This window comes from Betta splendens, chromosome 17 (genome assembly GCF_900634795.4).
Source record: "Betta splendens chromosome 17, fBetSpl5.4, whole genome shotgun sequence".
Classification (NCBI taxonomy): domain Eukaryota; kingdom Metazoa; phylum Chordata; class Actinopteri; order Anabantiformes; family Osphronemidae; genus Betta; species Betta splendens.
Genome location: NC_040897.2, coordinates 5,030,586 through 5,053,942, shown reverse-complemented (window position 1 = coordinate 5,053,942; position 23,357 = coordinate 5,030,586). Strand labels below are relative to the sequence as shown.

Sequence of the window (23,357 nt, the reverse complement as noted above, 5' to 3'; positions counted from 1 at the left end):
TCATGTCAATCCCTGCCTCTGGCACCAGGTTTGTCCTTGAGCAAGACACAACCTCCCCAGGCCAACCAGATGTTTGTTTGTTAGTGGATACTTGCTCAGATCAGTTTGAAATGCAGGTTCAGATTGTTGACCCAACTCAGTTCCGCCTCAGCGTGTGAGTATGGTATTGTAGCCAAAGGTTTTCAGGCTTTTCCAAAGCTCACTGATGTTCTCTTGCTATAGCTGGCTTTTTTACAACAAATCTTCCTCCTTAGCGCCTTCTGCACACTTTATCAGCTCCTCTTTTTTTCCCGTTCTAAAAGCTCCCTTCCTCTACCTCTCCTCCTCTTAGGTTAGGTTAATATCAGGGGAAATGCAAAGCTTGGGTTAGCAAAATGCTGTACAGTACCATGCTAGAGGGAACAGTTTATTTTAAAGCAGAAGTTAATATAGTCCATCATGCAGTCTGTGAGGCCATTAATGTTCTCCCTAGTGATGGGTAGATGAGGCGTCATGAAGCGCTTCGATACATTGCAAAACTGTATTGCTACTGTGCCGATACTGTGTCACTGAATACTGACACCTGCTGGACCTTAAAAATCCCTACAGGCAACCTACTTGACGGACTCATCTGACACTGGTTTGATGACCTAATATATACAATAATACAATTTAAGCCATTGTATGTTACATAGTATTTTTTCATTTCTTGATTTAAATTTAAAATTGATATTTTCAGATACAGTCAATAAAGTGGGCGTATCAGAACATGAAAATCTAAGTTAACATGTTGTGAATGAGGATGCCTTTTTTTAAAACAAATTTGGTCTGCCTCCCCCCTGCAATGAGGAGATCTTGCCAAAGGTTCCTCCAAGTGCCATTGCACTTGGAGGAACCAGAGTGATTTAAATCTGGGGTCCAGAAGTGTTGCTGGGGTCAACACACTGGAGTGGTTTGGTTTAAATAGGAAAGTTCTGTCGAACAAATGTGACATTTAACCTTAATCTAAATTCAGATAGATCAAGTGAAAACTTTTTAAAATTAAGTAATTATTTTATTAATACACTTTCACTTTATTATAAAATTAGTAAAAAGAGACACCTTATTTTTCAATATGAGATGAATTATAGATGAATTTGATGATGAACGGCAAACGCTCATGGATTCCTTTTGGCAGATGCATCCCGACACATGCGCTTCCTTATAAACACAGTCTGGTGCGTCAGACAGTGACCGATACAGGAACTGTATCGGTCACATTCTTTCCCAACGCGATACGCGCACCGACACAGTGTTTCACTCTATTAGCTCAACACAGGCGCCGACGCATCGGGGTTGCCGGACCCATCACTAGTTCTCCCCATGTGGGTCACAACTACATGATCTAAATTTAAAAGAAACCATACATAGTGTTGATGGAAGCACAAGACTATATAGAAGTAGCACTCAGTGATTCTATAGATAAATTTGGAAGCAAGTGCATCAGGGGAGTGTATAGCCAAAAAAACACCAGCATTCAACATTTTGTCCCAGGACAATTGTTTTGATAAGTCCTATTGTATAGCAGTAGTATATAGGTCCATTGGTCCTAATTAAAGTTTAGAATATAAAACAGATGTGACTTAATTACTACTACTTATGGGTGAAAATATCTTTATTGCTATAATCACATTAATGTAGCAGCACTGTACACAGTGGAAGCCTGTAGAAACACTGTCCTTTGTGCTACCTTGTAGCAGTGACCTGCAGATTTACTGTACAGCACACAACTGTGTAGCAAAGGTTACCATGGCAATGTATATTGTCCTAAATTTAACTGATGGAAGCATGGAATCAGCAGTTGATGGGACACACAGTTTGTTAGCAATTGGGCAGAGCCACCGTTTCATGTAAAAAGGTCTACACAATCGTCCAATTCACACACAGTGCTGGACCTGTCGGCATGGCAACAATCCGTCTGATCTCTCTTCCGCCTCCGTTTATACAGACTTGTTTTGTTTTGCTTTGTTTGTGTCTCTGGGATGTTAGGGGCGTCCTGGTTTTCTTGAGATTTTGGAGGCTCTGAGATTTGTAGTTTTTGAAATGTCTCTGTAATCAAAGATGACTGAAGATTCTGGTAAAACCTGAAGATGACACAAAACAAACTACATTTAGTAAACATTCAGAGCTCCCTAGCTGACAGGTATTAATTTACAGATCATTGTGCCTGGATTCACTTAATTGAATGAACATTTTCGTCACTTGCATCTTTATCTTATCGTTTAATTCATTCCCATTATAGATATATTAAAAAGGCATGGAAAAGTGTAGAGGAGAACCAGCTTGAACCAGGAAGAACCTGTGTACTGTTATCTCAGCAGTTTGTCATACTTTAGAATTATAGTGCTGTACAAGTGTTTTTATAAAAATACATTATGCAAGTACTAAATAAAATATACAGCTATTACTGTCTAAGCATGGTGCCATTGTAATTGGCACCATATAATAAAATACCGAATAGTACCGAATATATAATAAAAAAACGAATAGTATAATACTTATAATAAGAAATAACAGACTTTAGGACATTGTTCAGGATGGATTGAGGAACAATAAGTCAGGGAACTAGGAACCATCCTGACTTTTACCAAACTGACCTTTGGATCCGTCTGAGGTTCTCCTCCATCTTCTGATTGGCAATTTGAGTTAAGAAACTGATGTACTCCTGTCCAACCAAGAGCTTTCCTCCATGGCTCAGAGGAACTTCCAGGCCATGGGTGCTACGAACCGCCTTCAAATACAAAGTACAGTTAAAGCATATAGAATACACAAGTTAAAACAAATTATTTTATACACTTCTTTTTCACCACTATTATAGAAATCTTACTGTGATTATCTTTCCCGCCTTGCTGACAGTGAGGCCAGAGTTCCTAAAACCTGAGTTGATGGCCACTGAGTGCTGGAAGTCAAAAAACATTTTAGTGAGTTAGTAAATCTACACAAAGTCCCAGAACTAATTTGTTTAGTTTGCAGATTCAGATCACACACACACACACACACACACACACACACACACACACACACACACACACACACACACACACACACACACACACACACACACAATAAGCTGTGCATCCTCCAGCCTCTTGCACTGAACATGGAGAATGAATGGCTCAAACTTCAACAGAGCATCACCACTGGAGTTGGCCACAGCAGACATCTGAAGAAGAGCCATGAAGCAGTCTTATTAATAGTACATGAATTGAACTCATCACAAGTACAGAAGTTAAACAGAACTCACCAAGTCTTCTGATGTGCATTTTTGGTGTGAGACAAACAACCAAACGCAATTCTGTTTCTGCACTTCACTGTTCTCTGCAGCCTGGGAACACACCATTAAAATTTGTCAATCATCTGAGTTCATCATACAACATTAAGGCATTAACACTACACCACAGTAATTCTACTTGTACTGATTTGTTCTTATCTCACCGCGTCAATCATGATTACTCTTCCGGAGCAGGAGCTCGTGGTGAAATATTCCTCACGGCTGTTGAGCAAAGACACTAAATGTTCAATGTCCTGATCCACGCTCCCTTTCTTACTCAGGTCCAGCTTCTGCAGACTCTGCTTCTTCCACTGGTAAAAGGTTTTATCCATGCTTGTTGAGACTCTGAAAAGTGTCTACTGGTAAAAAATGTCACATTTTTTCCATAGTGCGAGCTGATCAAGCAAAAAATGATTCAAATGCTCAGGACCTAAACACCAGCATAATGAAAGTTGTTATTATTTCTTTCTTGAAGTTAGCTATCTGCTACTGCTAGCTCAAAGTCTCGGTGATATCTTTCTTCTTCGTTTCCTACTAAAATGGCGGCTTCGAAACAACAGCACCCACCGCGCCACCTGCTGTAACAGGGGAAGAAGCTAACTATGCGTTAAAAGTGTTTTGTAATTAATTTTGTTTCACTTCATCAAACATCATTAACTAATTTGTGTAACTTGGACTTTACATGATTATTTTTATTCATTTAAATTACATTTACTCCATAATATTGCAATATGTCAATTTTCCACCTCATATAACAAAAGTAGAAGAAGAAGACGTCATCCATCCACACTGCGCGCGCATCTTCAAATAAGGTCCACGAGCCCATCAAAACACAGCCTATGCGAGCTCAGCAGGCGCGAGCCAGTATAACAAGTAAGTTTCATTTTGTTTTCAGCTAGCCTTGTAGTTTAGCTAACACTAGATGCCGAGCTACAACTACAGTGAGCGAACTGAGAAGAAGTAAGCTGTATAGTCGCACTAGTTTAGCGTCTCTAAAAGGCTGTAAACTGTTTATATTCAACAGTGGATTATCAACCTAGGAACCTCGGGCGAAGACGGTCTCGGTTAAATTTTCATTGCGAGCATTTGGTTCATTAAAGGCTGATTTAGACATTTCCTCAGCAAACTAAATAGATATTCCGCCATTACATATTAAAAAGATGGTTTTAGATTGTTTGGTATTATTTGGTTTTATGATAAATAATATGACACTAACCTTTGGAGTGTTCTAAAGTAAATGATAGGTGATTATTGACACCTCTATCTGTAGGTCACTCACAGTACTGTTTGTTTTCAAATCAAATGACTACAATATAGTAGTTATATTTTTGACTGATTTATTTGTCTTTCCACCATTTTGATGATGTGTTGAGATGGTTTGCTGACTTTTAACTTGCTGATTTACCTAACAACAGGTCTGAGGCAGATGGCTTGGAGTCCTTCACTTCATCATTTAAAGTCAGAATAGAATATTACAGGTAAGACTTCTGTGACACCACTGGGGAAAAAATAGTTGCATACCAGTGTACTACTTTGTCTCAGAGCCACTGTATCTCTGTCTTAGGTCAGTTGAATACTGTCTAAAGTGGGAAGGACCCATGCATCTCAGGCACTCCTCCAAATTAGCAAAGGGCTCCAACAAGAGCCCCAGAAAAAAAAACAGCCCAGATGAAGATGGTATCAAGCACAAGGTGGTGGAGAAGAAACCAAGGACAGGAATGAGGAGGACTAAATCTAGCAACGGTGTAGTTCATGCAAAAGAAAGACACCTCATCAGCAGCCCACATGAAACTGATGGTGTGGTCGAGGAAGAGATCCTTGATCAGGGACTGGATGAGTGGGATGATGACTGTGCTTCTGTCTCTAGCAGCATAAGTTCTGGTCCCTCCCTCTATTATCCTGCTAGGCTCTCACAGGACCTGTGCTCTGCATGTCAGAAGCTCTATCAGAAGGCAAGGAGAATGAAAGCTCCACTTAAAAACAAACTCTTGGATAATGGTGAGTCCTCTAATGTGATATAAATGCAAAGAAATTAAAATAAAACATTCAGGGAACATGAGTCTTTGCTGGAACATGTATACAGGAAAATAAACATACTTTTATATGTAAGCCTTGTTTAAACTTCAGACCACTAGATGGCAATGTTCTATCTTAAGTCTCAGACCCAATTTATCCTAACATTGCTCATAATCGTTTGGCTATTTGCCTCGCTGAGCTAAAATCACCTTCTGTATCAGAAGACAATAATAGAAATGATCATTTTAAATTTGTTGTTGTCACAGTGCATCCCCTCTCTCTGGTCTATTCTTTAGATCCCAAATCATTGACATGTGACCAGTGGGTCCTGATCAAAAACAGAAGGCTGGCAAGGATGTCTGATGCAGGCGGGTAAGTCCAGTTGTTGTAGTCATTATTGGCATTAGGGTGTATAACCAGTAGCATGTTGTATAACCATGCCTCTCTCTTTTTTTTTTTTTGTTAGGAAGCTTTTGATCTCCCTCCAGCGGGTCAAAAAAAGACTTCGAGGCAAAAAAGTGAAGCAACATGAGCAGCCACCAGCCTGCTCAAGACCACATATTTACCTGGAAAGGTGTTGTACTGACGTCTTCCATTTCCCACAACAGACCAATCCACTGATTCAAATTGAAACTCACATGTATGTGGTGTGATTCTATACCAGGAACCTGAGGCGACGTGTGCCCTTGAAAAAGGAGAGGAAGACAAACAAAAGGAGGAAGAGGACAAGAGATGATTCTCAAGGTTCCCGTGTTGCTAAGCAGCAGCGTCTCCAAAGCAACGTCCGCGGCCAACACATCAGCTCAGTCAATGACAGTTGTTATTCAGCCAGCACACAAAACGACATGAATGAGTTGGAGGACTACAGTGATCAAGATACCAGCTCAGCAGGACCCTCCTCTGTCATCAACCCCACCACCACAGAGCTCCCATCAAAGCAGACAAAGTCACAAACATTTCAGAGGGGATTCAGAGAGTTGCTTCTCCAACTGCGTGGCAACAGCAGCAATATAGTCAGAGAACCACATTAGAGAAAAGACTAGCTTCTTTTTTTGTTCTAGCTCTAGGAGTAAGTATTGAGTTCTCATTATATTTACTCAACAAGAATTTAAGTGTTTTCACATTATTGTGCTGTTATGAAATGAAGTTATTCAGGGTTTGGGTGTTGTTGTTTTGTTTTATTCTTCTTAATTAAAGGCACTTTTAAGCATACTGTTTCAAATTGTTTGCTTGGTTTATTACAACTACCTACAAAAAGCATCAACTGCATGAAACAATATTACCTCAGTGAGGCAAAGGAAAAGCGTGTTTACACATGCGCACAAAATATAAACAAGGGCAACAGCTGGAATTCGAACTAAAGCTAAAATAATAGCTAAAAGCTAATCCATGTGTTAGATTTTATAAGCTTTGTCACTGCTTCAAAGCTCCATTAAGATCATCCAGATGATTATGTAAAAATACTTTAAATGCAGTTTTTAACAATATTTAAACTGTGCCTTATCCACAATTACATACACACAACATAGTTCAGGGATATTAGTATATGTCCATTTATAGTTTTGAAAATTGTACTAAAATGTACTAAAACTGTATTTAATGGAGAAAACACAGTGCTATTCATTTGTTATAATAATGAAAATATGAACTTCAGGAATAGGATTTTTTTGTTTTACTGATCAGTCTTTTACACAGTATGTCAGCTTTAATTAAAATGTCACCTCACAACTGATCCTATGAGTTGAGTGTCCACATGGTGTCCACATGGTGGCGCAGGTTCATTTCATATAGGAGTCATCATTTTCCCTATGATAACATACAGAAAGATGTTCTGTCGTTATGTACCACAGCGCCAGCAGGAGTCCATCATTCTGTGTGTCCTGGTGAAGTGTGGCTGACGTGAGCTACTAACACCCAGCTTGTGTGCCCTCACACAAGCTGCTGTTACTCATGTTGCCCTGTCATTGCAGGAGAAGGAAGCACAGGTGTGATTATTAACAATAGCAGCCACGTGCTAACCAATGTTGTTCTCTGCGTGTGGCAGAGCCCTCACTCTCAGCCGAGCCTCCAGCCTGAAGATCTCACCACGGAGACGAGCGGGGGCCTCCACCACCACAGAGTCCGAGTCGTCTAGTTTGCATTCCAGCTAGTGTTTGTCTTTATTAGTGCACGTGTGTATATTGTGTGTTTATCTTTATGTGTGAGAAGAAAAGAGCAGAGTATAGCAGCCACGTGGAGTCACAATGAGTCAGTGCTCACAATAACCAGAACCCTGGCTCTGGTACATCATATGTACACCTGAGATTTTTCTGTCAAATGGACAGAGCCAAAGACAAATCACCATCAGGACGTCTTCTGGGCAGCAGGTTTATCTGGATCATCTCACTAAGGATAGAACAGGACGCAATAACAGTAACAAAGTTGGGCCTTACTCAGCAATGTTATTTCTGACATTTTTGTCCTGATAACAGTGGATGTGGAGGAAGGGGTGTGAAACCCTAGACAGAGATAAGGAGCCGCGGTCCTCGAGGTCTGACTGTGTTTCTGGAGGGTGTTGCTGTTTACCTATGGGATCAGTGGATGAGGACTAGGACACGGGTATACAGTCAAAACTATCAGTGTCAGGAAGTCAGGAAATTCGTCTGCTCACTAAGTCCACATCGCTATACTGGTTGGAGACATGGAGCATTATTAGAACCAGAGTGCGACACAAGTGAGACACAAGTCAGATAAATATGTATTAATTTAAGGTGACTTGCAGGGCTGATAATCATCTGTTACCCAGACTCCTTCAGCTCCCTCTCATTCACCTATTGCCCCGATTTGAACCACGAGACCGGAGACGCAAACAGGACAAGCACGTTGTTTGATTCTTCACTGAAGTCAGTAGGTCCTGATTATCATGAGCCAGAGGTCTCAGGGCCAAAACAATTCAAGTGGGACGCGTACACACACACACACACACACACACACACACACACACACACACACACACACACACACACACACACACACACACACACACACACACACACTAAACTCAGTATCCTGTGATAGAACCACTATCAGCACCTGACACCTCGAAAACAGGAAAAACGTTTCAGCAGGAACACAGATGTGTTGAACTGTTTGGGGGAGGAGCCTGATAACTATATAGCCCTGTGTACAGAAAGCCCAGCCTCAGTCTGCTGACGAACCAGAGGCACCATGTCGTACTATGAGGTAAGGCTGCAGCAGTCGCCGATCTGTGTGTAGGATGCAGTTTGTATGCCTGAGACTTTTTCTCATCACAAGTTCACCTGTGTTTCTAGCACATCTTCTTCAATGAAGACGACTTAAATGACACAGGTTTGGGTTCTGGTTCTGGCGAGGTCGGGGGGGATCTGGAGGAACCCTGTGAGGTGGAGTATGTGAAGACCACTGAGCTGCTGCAGATCTTCCTGCCGGTGGTGTACTCCATCATCTTCATCCTGGGCATCACAGGCAACGGGCTTGTTGTCGTGGTGCTGGGCTGCCAGCGCAGGTGAGGGGAAGGACGGGGCATCGACAGGCGCCGCTTGGAGAGGCGCCATTAAAATTGACTGGACTTTTCTGCTGATCTCCAGGTCAAAGTGCAGCCTCACGGACCGGTACCGCCTGCACCTCTCCGCTGCCGACCTCCTCTTCGTCCTGGCCCTGCCGTTCTGGGCTGTGGACGCGGCCCTGGGCGACTGGCGCTTCGGGAAGGTGGCCTGCATCAGCGTCCAAGTCATCTACACGGTCAACCTCTACGGCAGCGTGCTCATCCTGGCGTTCATCAGCCTTGACCGGTACCTGGCGGTGGTCCGGGCCACAGACACCAACACCGGCGGGCTGCGGCAGCTGCTGGCCCATAGGCTGGTGTATGTAGGTGAGTGTGAGCCCCTGTTCGCATCCAGGTCTCTCCTCTGCTGTTTGTCTTACTGAATGTAAGACAAACCGTCCCCCAGGTGCCTGGTTGCCCGCGGGCCTGCTGGCGGTGCCAGACCTAATATTTGCCAGGACCCAGGAAAGAGGCGAGGGGGCCATGCTGTGCCAGCGCTTATACCCAGCACACAGCGCTACTCTCTGGGTCGCAGTCTTCCATCTGCAGCTGGTCGTGGTGGGCCTGGTGATCCCCGGCATCGTCCTGCTGGTGTGCTACTGCGTCATCGTGACCCGGCTGACCCGGGGCCCGCTGGGGGGCCAGAGGCAGAAGCGGCGAGCCGTCCGGACCACCATCGCCCTGGTGCTGTGCTTCTTCGTGTGCTGGCTGCCCTACGGGGTGGGCATCTCCGTGGACGCCCTGCTGCGCCTGGACGTCCTGCCGCGCAGCTGCCGGCTGGAGGCCGTTCTCAGCATGTGGCTGGTCGTGGCCGAGCCCATGGCGTTCGCACACTGCTGCCTTAACCCGCTGCTGTACGCCTTCCTCGGGGCCGGGTTCAAGAGTTCAGCCCGCAGAGCCCTCACTCTCAGCCGAGCCTCCAGCCTGAAGATCTTACCACGGAGACGAGCGGGGGCCTCCACCGCCACAGAGTCCGAGTCGTCTAGTTTGCATTCCAGCTAGTGTTTGCCTTTATTAGTGCACGTGTGTATATTGTGTGTTTATCTGTATGTGTGAGAAGAAAAGAGCAGAGTGCTGGTCCACGACTCCTCTTTAGCCTTACTGTGGGATTTTTTGTGTAAATTTTGTTTGCGAGCAACTGTGATTGTTTTTTGTACATATTTGTAATAAAACAAACAAGCACAACATTTATGTGACTCTTATTGTGAAAATATTTGGTTTCTTGAGCCTCCTGAGACATTTATCACTCAACCCTCACTAGGTTTCACTCTCAGATGAGTATCAGTGCAACAAAAACACACTTTAATGAGGCCAGCTAATGAGATGGGGAACGGAAACCAGTTAATCCTTATCAGAGAAGAGTGGGACGAGTCAGGAAAGGTAAAACTAGACAAACACAAGTCAGAAACATTTCATCCTACATTCATTTAATTTGCCAGGATTGTCCAGGTTCTCAAAAAACATTGTTTTAGAAAAGTTTACACCTGTTGATTGAAGAGCTGGTATTGATTCATGAGTTGCCATCTGAGCCCACTGATCCAGAGCATGAACACATTCGAGTTTTGTTGAAAACCGAAACGGGGAGGTGTGAGATGCCAGCTGTGTCAAACTCACACGTCTGGTTTAAACTTGGGAGCGTGCGTGTGATGCGTGTGCATCCGTCCACCAGCTCCACACTTCACCTCTTCTCTGTGAGAGAGAGGCGAGCACAGAGGGGTCAGGAGGTCCACTCTTCCAGAACCTGTTCCAGAACCGCACCACACATTCACACAAGCGCTTCCCACACGCTCACTTCCACTTGGAAGTGAAAAAAACAGAAACTGGAAGTTTACTGTATTCCATTTCCTGGAGGAGAGAAGAGGAGGATGAAGAGGAGAGCTGGGAGAGAGATTAGCCGGAGCTCTGAAGACCGACTGCGTAGACGAACGTAACCACATATGATTGTCTTGATCTCGCTGTGTCTCTTTCTTTCACTCGCTCACACACAAACACACACTCGGTTTCTATTCATAGTGTATTCAAAACAGGAAAGACTTCCTGCAGCTCATTTTAGGAAAAACAAGCAGCGAAAACAATCAAACAGCCGAACAGCTCTGCACCCGTCGACACAGAGCAGCCGTGAAGTCCATCATTTTAACAACATAAAGGACAATCAAGCCTCATCAATAGCCGATATAAGAGTAAAGCTTCAAAGAATTAAACAAATCAATCAATATTATGTATACAGTTGTATGTTTTATTCTGTTCCCAACAAGTGCATTGCCTCCTTTGTTATTTCATGGTCGGTATTAAACCTTTAGGTTCTTAAGAAAGAAAAGTGCACATTTAGTGAAAACTTTCCAAAAACAATAGTGTTAGGTATATGAACAGCACAGAAGTTAACTGAAGGCTACCACTGACTAATTTATTTTACATATTGTCTGTAGCTTCACCCAAGTAAAGAGCCAAGAGCTGAGTGTGTGTTTGAATGAGCACCAGAGGCAGAGCAATGTTTTATAAAGTTTGTGTTGTCCTGGAAATATTTCTGATAATATAACATACAATAAATATGAATAAATAAGGGCTGGCTAACACTTGTCTTTGAGCACTACAGTTCTGCTTGTGCTCGTTATGTGAACCAAGGGCTGGAGTTAGTTAGTAGGAGCGATCTACCTCCTACAGATGTATTTTATTCAAAAACATTTATCTCTGAAAACTTTTTCTCAACACCTCAGCAAATGCCATTGACTGGTGAAGGCTACAAAGGCCAGCTGATTGTTTTACCTGATTGTGTATATTATTAAATGATGGGGTTACACACCAGGCTTCCGCTGTATTATTCCATTAATTTCTATTTCAGTTCCCACATCATTCTCACGCCTCCACCTGCTGAAGCCAATACAAACACTCCCAGCGGCCTATTGGTTTCACCTGTCACATTGTATTAATCCACCAGGAACAACGCAGGAAGTTGTTTTAGGCCATTTGGATGCAGCCCAGTCTCTATTTTCCTCTTTATTTCTCCTTTTGTCTTGACCTCTGGTTTTCCCACGATTGTTCGGAAGCAGGAAACTCGGGCTGTCTGAATATGAGAGAACCCGACCATCTGTTGGAAAACACATGCACGCACACACACACAAACCTCCAACACTCATTCAGAGGATAAGAGCAAGAGTGTATATAATAATTTAAACAGCCGTATAATAAAGGACAAGTACTACCAGTATTAAAACACCAAGGAGCATTTTTCACTACAAGTCTATCAGGGGCTGTATATTTACTGTTGCCCATAAATCAAGACACACACACACAGAGCAGGTAAAGTCACTCGTGCATTGTCTTGTAATCGTGCAGCACATTACACAGACTTTGATGTGTCAGATTTGTGGTAAGACGTGAAAAACATCATGATGAGAACAGACAGTTGTGTCATAAAGCAGGATACAAAGACAAAAACTCATTTCCTGGATTACTTGTATTCAGACGATGACACATTTTTGTTTTGGGGTTCACCCTGAAACTGGCATAAAACTGGAGATCAAATGTTCATATACCACAATTATTTTTACAAAATCACTCACAGTGATAGACCAAAGACTGAAACTACAGAAGTTGGGGAAAATAATTATTTTACACCCAGCACAATAAGAAGTGTGTATTATGAATAATATTTAGCCTTTTGAAAAATTTGTACAATACCAAGAAGAGAAAATAGAAGCATATAAAGCATAAAATCACAGCAAAATTCATCTCCACGTATTGTACATTTGAAATCAAACGTTGTCTGAGGTCCGTCTGAACTTAATAAGCGTTGACTGTCCTCCTGTGGTGACAGTGCGTAACTACAACACTGTAATCTCGATGCCGTTGGTTTCGGACAGGAACACAATGTGTGAGACAACGAGCAGGAAGCTTCTCGCGGGAAGAAGAGCGTCACTCCCCGTTCTCGCCGCTGATTGGCTACCAGCTCAGCGTTATTTGCAGGGAAGTCCCTGTTGGTCGACAGCGGCGCGCCAAATATCACGTGGTCACTCTTTTCGCGCGAAACGGCGTCTCTGTTGTCAGGAGTTGAGCGTGCAGTCTGCGTCTTTCCGGATAGGAGAAATCCGGCTCTCCTTTTAGTTATTTCAACGACGTTTTATTAGATTGTGACATAATTTCAGTATGGACGTAGCCGCAGCAACCCAGGAGAATACCAGGGAGATGGTGAAAGACGAGTTGGCTGAAAAATGCCAGAAGTTATTCCAGGCTTTCTTGGAGGAGTAAGTTTTTAGCAGCGTGATCATCGCATTGTTCTGGGTCGAAGCGACCGGGGAACGACTCGATCGCACGTTTTTCTGCTCTTCATTAGCTGCTCTTAAAGATCTGAAATTGCTTTTGTGATCGCGTGTATGTATAATAAACCATTTCTCTTGTGTCTCTTTGTGCAGGTTTCATAGCGGGGATGGGGAGGTGAAGTACGTCCGGGAGGCCGAGGAGCTGATCAGGCCTGAAAGGAACACCTTGCTGGTGAGCTTCATAGACTTGGAGGGCTTCAACCAGGAGCTAGCTACCACCATCCAGGAGGACTACTACAGGTGAACGACGCATAATGAAGACCTGGTGGTCTGCAGCCTCGGTTTAGTCCCACAAGAAGACACATTTATTATACAGCCTATATAGTGCATAAAGATTAACACTTGCATGAACTAACATGCAGGTTCCTTTGTTTTCAGAGTTTACCCCTTCCTCTGTCGGGCAGTGCGCAACTTTGCTCGGGATCATGGGAATGTTCCTCTGAATAAGGAGTTCTACGTTGCCATTGAGGATCTTCCCTCCAGACACAAGTAAGACGCAGCCCGTCCACATCAGCCGCTGTTTTTAGTAAACCAGTCACAACATGAGGTTTAAGATGTTCGACTCCTGTCATCTCAGCCGAAATAGTTTAGTTCCTGTGATGTTTCAAATTCAAATAAAGCCTGACCTGTTGTTGTTGTTGTTGTTTCTATTTAGAATCCGCGAGCTGTCGTCCATGCGTATCGGCTCGCTGGTGAGGATCAGTGGTCAGGTGGTGAGAACGCACCCTGTTCACCCTGAGCTGGTAAGAGCTGGTGCAGATGTACAGGAGCAGACTGCCACAGACACAGCCTGCTGACTGTGACCCTCTCATGTTCCCAGGTGAGCGGCACGTTCCTGTGCATGGACTGCCAGGCTGTGATCAAAGACGTGCCCCAGCAGTTCAAATACTCCCCACCAACCATCTGCAGGAACCCTGTCTGCAACAACCGCTCCCGCTTCCACCTCGACACGCACAAGTCAAAGTTCATCGACTTCCAGAAGGTAGCATTCCGTAGATGGGCGTGTAGAGTGTACCTGAGGAAAATGTGGCCCTAAATACATTTACCTGTCTGGTGTTCAGGTGCGCATTCAGGAGACACAGGCCGAGCTGCCACGCGGTTCCATCCCACGCTCCCTGGAGATCATCCTGCGGGCAGAGGCTGTGGAGACAGCGCAGGCCGGAGACCGCTGCGACTTCACTGGGACGCTCATCGTCGTGCCCGACGTGTCCCAGCTTAGCACCCCTGGTACAGTTGCATGCCCACGTTTTAGTCTCCTTCCAGTTGTTTTTCCTTTACACCTTGTGACTGTGGGCTTGGTCATTCTTTAGGTGTGCGAGCAGAGACCAGTACCCGTGTAGCTGGAGGACGCCAGGGGTTGGAGTCTGAGGGCTTGAGAGGACTCAAAGCTCTGGGAGTCAGAGAACTTTCGTACAGGTTGGCCTTCCTGGCCTGCAATGTGGCCCCAACTAACCCACGGGTAAGATGCATATTGATTATGACCCATATATTTCCATGACAGAACTACAAACAGATAACTCAAACTATACAACATTTCCATGTGTGGATAATAATGCTCTAAACCTTGTTGTAGTTTGGTGGGAAGGAGCTGCGAGAAGAGGAGCAGACTGCGGAGAGCATCAAGAGCCAGATGACGGAGAAGGAGTGGGAGAAGGTGTTTGAAATGAGCCAGGACAAGAACCTGTACCACAACCTGTGCACCAGCCTCTTCCCCACCATCCACGGTCAGTGTTGAATCGGGAGAAGCCCCTAAAGCTGTCATGATTGCCACCAGTAACAAATCTGAACCCAATGTGGTTGTGCAGGCAACGACGAGGTGAAGCGTGGCGTCCTGCTTATGCTGTTCGGAGGCGTTCCCAAGACGACCATGGAGGGAACGTCGCTGAGAGGAGACGTCAACGTGTGCGTCGTTGGAGACCCAAGTACCGCCAAGAGCCAGTTCCTCAAGTAAGCCATGCTCCCACGCTTCAGTGCTTCAGAACTTGTGATGCATACGTTTATAAGTGGTGTATTAATCTGTGTACAGGCACGTGGAGGAGTTCAGTCCCAGGGCTGTGTATACAAGCGGGAAAGCCAGCAGCGCTGCAGGTCTGACAGCGGCCGTGGTCCGAGATGAGGAGTCTCACGAGTTTGTCATTGAGGCCGGAGCATTGATGCTGGCTGACAATGTGAGTGTTTGGAAAAAACAGAGCTTTATTGCAGTGTTTATGTTTTCACGGATATTAACAAACACCTTTGCCTCCAGGGTGTATGTTGCATTGATGAGTTTGACAAGATGGACCTCAAGGACCAGGTGGCCATTCACGAAGCTATGGAGCAGCAGACCATTAGCATCACCAAGGCCGGAGTCAAGGTAACGCACTCGTGTCAGGCTGCATAAATGCTTCGAAGTTAGATTTAACAACCCTTGTATGAGGGGTCTGAGTTCTTATTACCGCGTCTCTGCAGCCGATTCACCAGACTCTGTCTCCTTCAGGCCACCCTGAATGCTCGCACATCCATCCTGGCTGCAGCCAACCCCGTTGGAGGGCGTTACGATCGTAGTAAGAGTCTGAAGCAGAACGTCAACCTGACCGCCCCCATCATGAGCCGCTTCGACCTCTTCTTTATCCTAGTTGATGATTGTAATGAGGTACAGAACAGGATAGTTGTAATCAGCTGTTATGTTAATTTTTGGATATTTGTTTTCTGCTTTGAAACTAATTCCTGATTTTGTCCTGTGTATATTGTAGGTGACGGACTACGCCATCGCCAGACGCATCGTGGACCTGCACTCCCGTGTGGAGGATTCTGTGAACAGACTGTATTCCCTGGATGAGATTCGCAGATACCTTCTGTTTGCCAGGCAGTTCAAGCCTAAGGTGCGTGTGTTTGTGTGTGTTTGTGTTTTCCACTTTATCTATTCTTGAAATATCAACCATAACTCGCTGTATGCATGTAGATCTCCAGCGAATCAAAGGAGTTCATGGTGGAGCAGTACAAGCGCCTCCGTCAGCGCGACGGCTCGGGCGGGGTGGCCAAGTCTGCCTGGAGGATAACGGTGCGTCAGCTGGAGAGCATGATCCGTCTGTCAGAGGCCATGGCACGCATGCACTGCTGTGACGAGGTATGCACAAGAGAATGCTCATCACTAAACTCAGAGTGCAGAGACTGCTGCAAAGAGCGGCACAAGACACACTAGTTTTAAATCTCCTTCTATTTTGCCTCCAGGTGCAGCCCAAACATGTAAAGGAAGCATTTCGTCTTCTCAACAAATCCATCATCAGAGTGGAGACGCCTGATGTCAACCTGGAGCAGGACGACGAGATGGAGGAGGGGGAGGAGCAGCAGGAAGGTACTGTCCTACAGCACACACCTGTGTTACCCTCATTGGGTTTGGCAAGAAAATACGTCGGTTAATGTTGCTCGTCTTTGAAGGAGACCCTGTCCCCAATGGAGTGAATGGCATGAACGGCCACGTGGACGACGTTAACGGCCACGTCAATGGTGTGAATGGACACGCTGAGCCCAGCAGCCAGGCCAAGCCCCCTCTGCGCCTGTCATTCACAGAGTACAAACGCATCTCCAACCTGCTAGTGCTACATCTACGTAAAGTAGAGGAGGGTACGAGTGTTCTCCTTCCCCCAACTCAAAATCACTCTAAAATCTTATCAAATTACCGTTTCAGTTCCAACTGTTCAAATATTGTCTCTGTGCAGCTGAGGAAGAAGAGGAGCTGAAGAAGACTGCGGTGGTGAACTGGTATCTGAATGAGATTGAGTCGGAGATCGACTCTGAGGAGGAGCTCATTAACAGGAAGGCGCTGATAGAGAAGGTCATTCACAGGCTGGTGCACTATGTGAGTCCACCTACTGCAGAACACGAAACGAACAGAAACAAACGACCAGAGTTTAATCAAAGGTCTGTTTTCTCAGGATCACATCCTCATCGAGCTGTCTCAGGCGGGACTCAAGGGCTCGGAGTCTGAGAGCACAGAAGAAGGAGCTGTTCTTGTTGTCAACCCCAACTACATCCTGGAAGATTAAACCACTCCCTTCATTGCTGTTGTTTGTTTTTATGTTCGCCAACTCCTACTCGCTGAACAGCTTACAGACTTCACTATAAGATGAAACGATGAAGTTCATGTTTGCTGTGTTTTTCTAATGCTCATATAACTGTAGCGTTTGAGTTTATCATCTGTGCTGTACAAAGATTTGATTCTTTAAAACAGTCTTCGTTGGACTGGCTTGTGTAAATATGCTGCTCATGTCTTCCAGTTTCTTGGCTCCATCTTGAGTAAGTTAAAAACTTTGAATTGTGTATTCCTGTTAATCTGTAAGTATATTACTGGCATACACAGAGGCTCATCTTCATCGTTTGAAGAAGTTTTCTTTTTGTAAAATGTAGAACGTGAATATAAATATGGTTTAATAAATATTATTTACGATGTGAAAGTGCAATAGGGTTTTCTAGTAATTTCCTGCCGATTATGTCCACTTGGTGGCAGCGGCTCGGTCAGTGATGAAGACGTCACTGCGCATGTCTAAAGAAACATGGCGGCATCCTACGTTACAGCAGTGAGGACATTGCTGAAAGGTAACACTACAAACATAGCTCACTCTGTAAATTATCAGTAGTTTAACGGCGCATCAGTGTTTGAACGAGCTGTTTGGTCGTTCGTGAAAATAACACTCAGTTAAAACGGCATATTCCAGTTTTACGTGATGTTATCAAACTCGGCCATCACTCCAGATTAAGCGCTTTTCTCTCCTAGGTGTCCACATTGCTTCTGGGTGGTTTCAAAGTAAACAAACCACGGCTTTGAGTCAGTGTTGGCGGCTTCAGGCTGCTCAGTGTCGGCCGCTGTCGGTCTCTGCTGCCTCCCTGTGCAGCTCCAGGACGGAGCCACAGAGGGGCAGCTCCACAGACCACAGCAGAGACCAGGAGGAGGCGGCGGGGCCGGAGTACATCCCCCAGAGGAAGGCGAAGAACCCCATGTTGCCGATTGGCTACGCCTGGTTAGTTTAAAGTTTTGATATTGTTCAATTCAATTCAATTCAATTCAATTTTATTTATATAGCGCCAAATCACAACAAAGTTATTTCAAGGCACTTTACAAAGTAAGGTTTAAAACCTCACACAACTAAACCCAACAAATCCCACATACAGCAAGCATTTAATTTGACAGCAACAGTGGAGAGGAAAAACTCCCTCTCTAACGAGGAAGAAACCTCCAGCAGAACCAGACTGGATGTGGGCGGCCATCTGCCTCGACCGGTTGGGGTGAGAGGATAGAGAGATAGAAAAGCACAGCAACAGCAACAAGCAACAACAAGCAACAACAGAGCACAGGCAGGATGGTAGGACCAGGGACTGGATGCAGGCAGGATGGTTGGATCCGCAGCTGCCCATCACAGACACCAAACTTTGAGTCCAATGATACCTGTGGGTGAGGACAGAGAGGGAGAAAGAGTGGGGGTGGGGGGGGGAGAGGAGAGAAGCACAACTACTGGACAGAAAGAGACAAGGTTAGTTAAACATGGGACAATGATGGGAGGTTATGGGACAGAGGAGGTAGAAGGAAACAGAGGAGCTCAGTGTATAAATTAAGTCCCCCAGCAGTCTATGTCTATTGCAGCTTAACTAAGAGATGGTTCCTGTGACTAACAATAATTGCCAGTGACCTGAACCATCTCTAACTATAAGCTTTATCAAAAAGGAAGGTTTTAAGCCTAATCTTAAAGGTGGAGAGTGTGTCAGCTTCTCGAACCTGAAGAGGGAGCTGGTTCCAGAGGAGAGGAGCTTGGTAGCTAAAAGCTCTGCCCCCTGTTCTACATTTAAACACTCTAGGAACCGCAAGTAGCCCAGCGCTCTGAGAACGAAGTGTTCTGCTGGGAGCATAAGGAACTATAAGGTCTTTAAGATAAGAAGGAGCTTTATCATTGAGTACTTTGTATGTGAGTAGGAGAATTTTAAATTCTATCCTACATTTTACAGGCAGCCAGTGCAGAGAAGCTAATGTAGGAGAAATGTGATCTCTCTTTCTAAGTCCTGTCAGAACTCTGGCTGCAGCATTTTGAATGAGCTGTAGGTTTTTTAAGGAGCTGTTAGGACATCCTATGAGTAAGGAGTTACAGTAGTCCAGCCTAGAGGTAACAAATGCATGGATCAGTTTCTCTGCATCGCTCTGAGAGAGGATGCTTCTGATTTTAACTATATTTCTAAGGTGGAAGTAGGCGGTTCTGGAGATTTGTTTAATGTATGATGTAAAAGAGAGATCCTGGTCAAACATGACACCAAGGTTCCTCACAGTAGAATCTGAAGCTAATGTTATGCCATCCAGGGTGGCTATCTGACTCAATAGTGTCTCTCTCAGATTTTTAGGCCCAACAATAAGAATCTCGGTTTTATCTGAGTTTAGTTGAAGGAAGTTTTGGGACATCCAGGATTTGATGTCTTTTAAACAACCCTGAATTTTGACTAGTTGATCTGTTTCATTTGGTTCCAAGGACATGTATAGCTGAGTATCATCTGCGTAAAAATGAAAATTAATAGAATGCTTTCTAATAATCTCACCTAGAGGAGACATGTATAAGCTAAACAGAATTGGACCCAGCACAGAACCCTGTGGAACTCCATAGCTAATCCTTGTGCGTGTGGAGAATTTATCATTAACATGAACAAACTGGAATCTGTTCAACAAATAGGATTTAAACCATCCCAATGCTGTTCCATTAATCCCGATTCTATGTTCTAGTGTCTGTAATAGAATGTGATGATCAATTGTATCAAATGCAGCACTAAGATCTAACAGGACAAGGACAGAAACTAGACCATTGTCCGAAGCTAATAGAAGATCATTATTGACTCTAACCAGAGCTGTTTCTGTGCTATGATGTTTTCTAAATCCTGACTGAAAATCTTCATACAGGTTATTCCCACTAAGGTGGTCAGATAATTGTTTAGCCACTATTTTTTCCAGAATCTTGGAAATAAAGGGTAAATTTGAAATGGGCCTATAGTTGGCTAGTTGTCCAGGGTCAAGGGTTGGTTTTTTCAATAGAGGTTTGACCACAGCCACCTTAAAAGCCTGTGGTACATAGCCTAGTTGTAAAGATTGGTTGATTTGATTTAATATGGATGAGCTGATTAAAGGTAGAACTTCTTTGAGTAATCTGGTTGGGATTGGATCTAAAAGACAAGTGGACGACTTGGAATAGTTAATTATTGAGGTTAACTCCATATGAGTTATGGGGGAGAAGCTGTCTAGGTAAGACAGAGGATTTAATAAATTTAAAGTTAATGGATCTAGACAGTGCTTTCTGTCATTTGGAAGAAGTCGCTGCTGAATGTTTTTTCTAATGATAATAATTTTATTAGTAAAGTAGTTCATAAAGTCATTGCTGCTGAGATTTAAGGGGATGGTAGACTCAATACAGCTATGACTCTTTGTCAGCCTGGCTACAGTGCTGAAAAGAAACCTGGGGTTGTTTTTGTTTTCCTCAATTAGGGAGGAATAATATGTTTTTCTAGCAGCACAAAGTGCTTTTTTATATTTCATTAGACTGTCCTTCCATGCAATGCAGTTTACATTTATTTTGTTGGAACGCCACTGTCTTTCTAGTTGTCTAGTCCTTTGCTTTAGACTGCGGATGTCTGAGTTATACCACGGAGCTAACCTCCTCTGATTCACTGTCTTCTTCTTCAGAGGAGCCACTGTGTCTAACATTGTACGTAGAGAAGCTGCAGCATCATCTACAAGACAGTCAACCTGTTCATAAGGATTAAGGTGACTGTTCTCTGTGTATCTGCAAGACATTGAGGCAAAAGATGATGGAATCATCTGCTTGAATCTGGCAACAGCATTGTCAGATAAACATCTGCTATAGTAACATTTCTTTCCAGCTGTTATAGGGTCAGTTGTGCTAAATTCAAAAGTTAATAAGAAATGGTCAGATAACAGAGGGTTTTGGGGAAGAACTATTAAATTATCAATTTCAACTCCATATGTCAGGACAAGATCTAGAGTGTGGTTAAAACGATGAGTGGGTTGATTTACCTGCTGTGTAAAACCAATAGTGTCTATTAAGGAGTTAAAAGCAGTGCTGAGACAGTTGCTGTCAACATCTACATGAATGTTAAAGTCTCCCACTACAATGACTTTATCTGTGCTAAGAACTAAGTCAGATAAGAATTCAGAGAATTCAGTTAAGAACTCTGAATATGGAGCAGGAGGACGGTAAACAATACAAAACACAACTGGTTTCTAAGTTTTAGAGTCTGGGTGAGAAAGGCTCAGAGTGAGGCTCTCAAATGAGTTATAACTATGTTTAGGTTTAGGAGTAATTAATAAATCTGATTTATAAACTGCTGCTACTCCTCCACCTCTACCTGTACTTCTTGGAACATGATAGTTGATGTGACTCATTGGAGTCGACTCATTTAAAGTAACATATTCATCCTGCTGCAGCCAGGTTTCAGTGAGACAGAACAGATCTATGTGATGGTCACTTATCAAGTCATTTATTAAAAAGGATTTAGATGAGAGAGATCTGATATTTAATAAACCACACTTCATTAGCTTACTATTACTTTGTTCCGTAAGAGGAACTGTTTTGATGTTTATTAAATTCTGGTAAGTCACTCCTCTTTGATTTGTTTGTGACTTGTATAGTTTAGGTGGTCGAGAAGCAGACACAGTCTCTATGCGATAACTAAGACTAAGAGTGGGTCGCGGCTGTAGAGAACATGCAGAGAGGCGTGTAAGACTGCGACTCTGCGTCCTGGGCTCCACTCTGAGTTGTCACGGAGTGGGGGGACTAAGCAACATGGCCATGTTACTAGAGAGCAGAGAGGCTCCGTTCAACGTGGGATGGACGCCGTCTCTTCTAATCAGCCCAGGTTTTCCCCAAAAAGTGCTCCAATTAGCCACAAAGCCCACATCGTTTGCAGGACACCACCTAGACAACCAGCGGTGGAGCGATGACAGCCGGCTATACATGTCATCGCTGGTCACATTGGGGAGGGGTCCAGAGAAAACTACGGAGTCCGACATTGTTTTGGCGAACGTTTTCAAGACACGCACGTGTCTTGAAAACGTGCGTGACTATTTACAGCTTAAGTGTTCAATGCTACAATGAAGCACAGGCTCACCACGTGTCTTCTTCTGAACCGGTTTTTCATGTTGTTGTTAATGCACCTTTGAATTCAGGCTCCTGGTTTTGGGAGCATGGTACATGATTTCAATGAATTGTGCTTTTTTTAGTTGAGCTGTGGCTTGTTGTTAGGCTTTTATCCCCCAGGCAGGTCTGAGATCTTTGAAAATACTTCTTCTTCCTATTCTTCAATATTTACTTTGGTTTGTGTTGCAGACGATAAACTCGTTTATATTCATGTTCATTTGGATGGAATGTTAAGGATTCAGCCACAATACACAGTCAGGAGTTTGCTCCACACTAACTACATTTAGTGCAAAAAATAACGGTATTTCTACAGATCTTAGTACAACTTTGTAGATAAACACTGATAAACTTCAGATAACACTGAACTGCAACCTCCAGTGTGGCAATGAAGTTGAATTTACACTTTTTAATGCCCTGCCAAAGACAGACATGCATATATATATACACATACACACAGTGGTTCAAGATTTTGACTGTTTATTAAGCGGTGTGTTTCGCCTCCCTACAGGATGATAGGCCTTCCAAGTGGTATCATCATCTTTATCCTGGCAAAGAGACAAGTGGACAAGAACCGACTGAAGCAGCTTAAGATTCGAGAGAGGATGAGAAGGTCCAACGACGGGGAATATGAGAGCAGTCGCTTTCGTACTCGCACAGGGAGTTAAACTGGAGCAGCAATGCCAAGTTTGGCTGTAGAGATTCACAGCACGTTATGGATGTTACAACTGAGGCAATTCCTTCATACCTAAGACAGTCAAACATATGAGCTCGCCTTTACCACATCAGAAAGCTTTGAAGCCCTTGAATCCAGCGAATATTTTTTTCTACTTGCAGATGCAAGTCATCAGAAGTCAGAGACTTTTTTCTTTCTTTTGCAAAAGATATATTTGTTTTAGTTTTCATTTAATGAACAAAGATGGCTCAGGAGCTGTAGCTTATTAAAGCGGCGGAATGATCTTATTATTCTATTAGATAAGGTGAGCATAAATAAAAATGTAAACTTGTTCAGTTGT

At 43.9% G+C, this 23,357-nt stretch overlaps 5 protein-coding genes across 6 annotated transcripts; 4 read left to right on the top strand and 1 right to left on the bottom strand.

Moving 5' to 3' along the window:
• Positions 1 to 1,615: 1,615 nt before the first annotated feature.
• Positions 1,616 to 3,842, bottom strand: tyw3 (tRNA-yW synthesizing protein 3 homolog (S. cerevisiae)). Its single transcript, XM_029132764.3, has 6 exons — positions 3,454 to 3,842; positions 3,263 to 3,343; positions 3,083 to 3,181; positions 2,846 to 2,917; positions 2,616 to 2,749; positions 1,616 to 2,102 (listed from the first exon to the last, which is right to left on the bottom strand). Exons 1-6 carry the CDS (start codon positions 3,619 to 3,621, stop codon positions 1,865 to 1,867), a joined length of 792 nt encoding a protein of 263 aa, XP_028988597.1. The 5' UTR covers positions 3,622 to 3,842; the 3' UTR covers positions 1,616 to 1,864.
• A 224-nt stretch (positions 3,843 to 4,066) lies between these two features.
• si:ch211-227n13.3 (uncharacterized) lies at positions 4,067 to 6,517 on the top strand. 2 transcript variants are annotated; one of them, XM_029132763.3, is made up of 6 exons: positions 4,067 to 4,162; positions 4,705 to 4,767; positions 4,854 to 5,287; positions 5,602 to 5,677; positions 5,772 to 5,879; positions 5,970 to 6,517. In XM_029132763.3, exons 3-6 carry the CDS (start codon positions 4,888 to 4,890, stop codon positions 6,334 to 6,336), a joined length of 951 nt encoding a protein of 316 aa, XP_028988596.1. In that variant the 5' UTR covers positions 4,067 to 4,162; positions 4,705 to 4,767; positions 4,854 to 4,887; the 3' UTR covers positions 6,337 to 6,517. The 2 variants fall into 2 exon arrangements, with proteins under 2 accessions (XP_028988596.1, XP_028988595.1); XM_029132762.3 differs by lacking the exon at positions 4,067 to 4,162 and adding an exon at positions 4,166 to 4,249.
• A 1,806-nt stretch (positions 6,518 to 8,323) lies between these two features.
• LOC114845178 (C-X-C chemokine receptor type 4-like) lies at positions 8,324 to 10,054 on the top strand. The gene is made up of 4 exons (XM_029133054.3): positions 8,324 to 8,527; positions 8,617 to 8,828; positions 8,911 to 9,194; positions 9,274 to 10,054. Exons 1-4 carry the CDS (start codon positions 8,513 to 8,515, stop codon positions 9,867 to 9,869), a joined length of 1,107 nt encoding a protein of 368 aa, XP_028988887.1. The 5' UTR covers positions 8,324 to 8,512; the 3' UTR covers positions 9,870 to 10,054.
• Positions 10,055 to 12,841: 2,787 nt separating this feature from the next.
• mcm6 (minichromosome maintenance complex component 6) lies at positions 12,842 to 17,622 on the top strand. Its single transcript, XM_029131051.3, has 18 exons — positions 12,842 to 13,108; positions 13,277 to 13,423; positions 13,562 to 13,672; positions 13,839 to 13,926; positions 14,004 to 14,165; positions 14,245 to 14,410; positions 14,494 to 14,642; positions 14,757 to 14,907; positions 14,989 to 15,130; positions 15,210 to 15,351; positions 15,429 to 15,536; positions 15,660 to 15,815; positions 15,916 to 16,044; positions 16,125 to 16,289; positions 16,394 to 16,517; positions 16,601 to 16,786; positions 16,882 to 17,021; positions 17,098 to 17,622. The coding sequence occupies exons 1-18, from the start codon at positions 13,011 to 13,013 to the stop codon at positions 17,206 to 17,208; spliced, it is 2,475 nt and encodes an 824-aa protein (XP_028986884.1). The 5' UTR covers positions 12,842 to 13,010; the 3' UTR covers positions 17,209 to 17,622.
• Positions 17,623 to 17,626: 4 nt separating this feature from the next.
• si:ch73-71c20.5 (DUF4748 domain-containing protein) lies at positions 17,627 to 23,348 on the top strand. Its single transcript, XM_041068087.2, has 3 exons — positions 17,627 to 17,758; positions 17,937 to 18,180; positions 22,853 to 23,348. The coding sequence occupies exons 1-3, from the start codon at positions 17,716 to 17,718 to the stop codon at positions 23,007 to 23,009; spliced, it is 444 nt and encodes a 147-aa protein (XP_040924021.1). The 5' UTR covers positions 17,627 to 17,715; the 3' UTR covers positions 23,010 to 23,348.
• Positions 23,349 to 23,357: the final 9 nt, after the last annotated feature.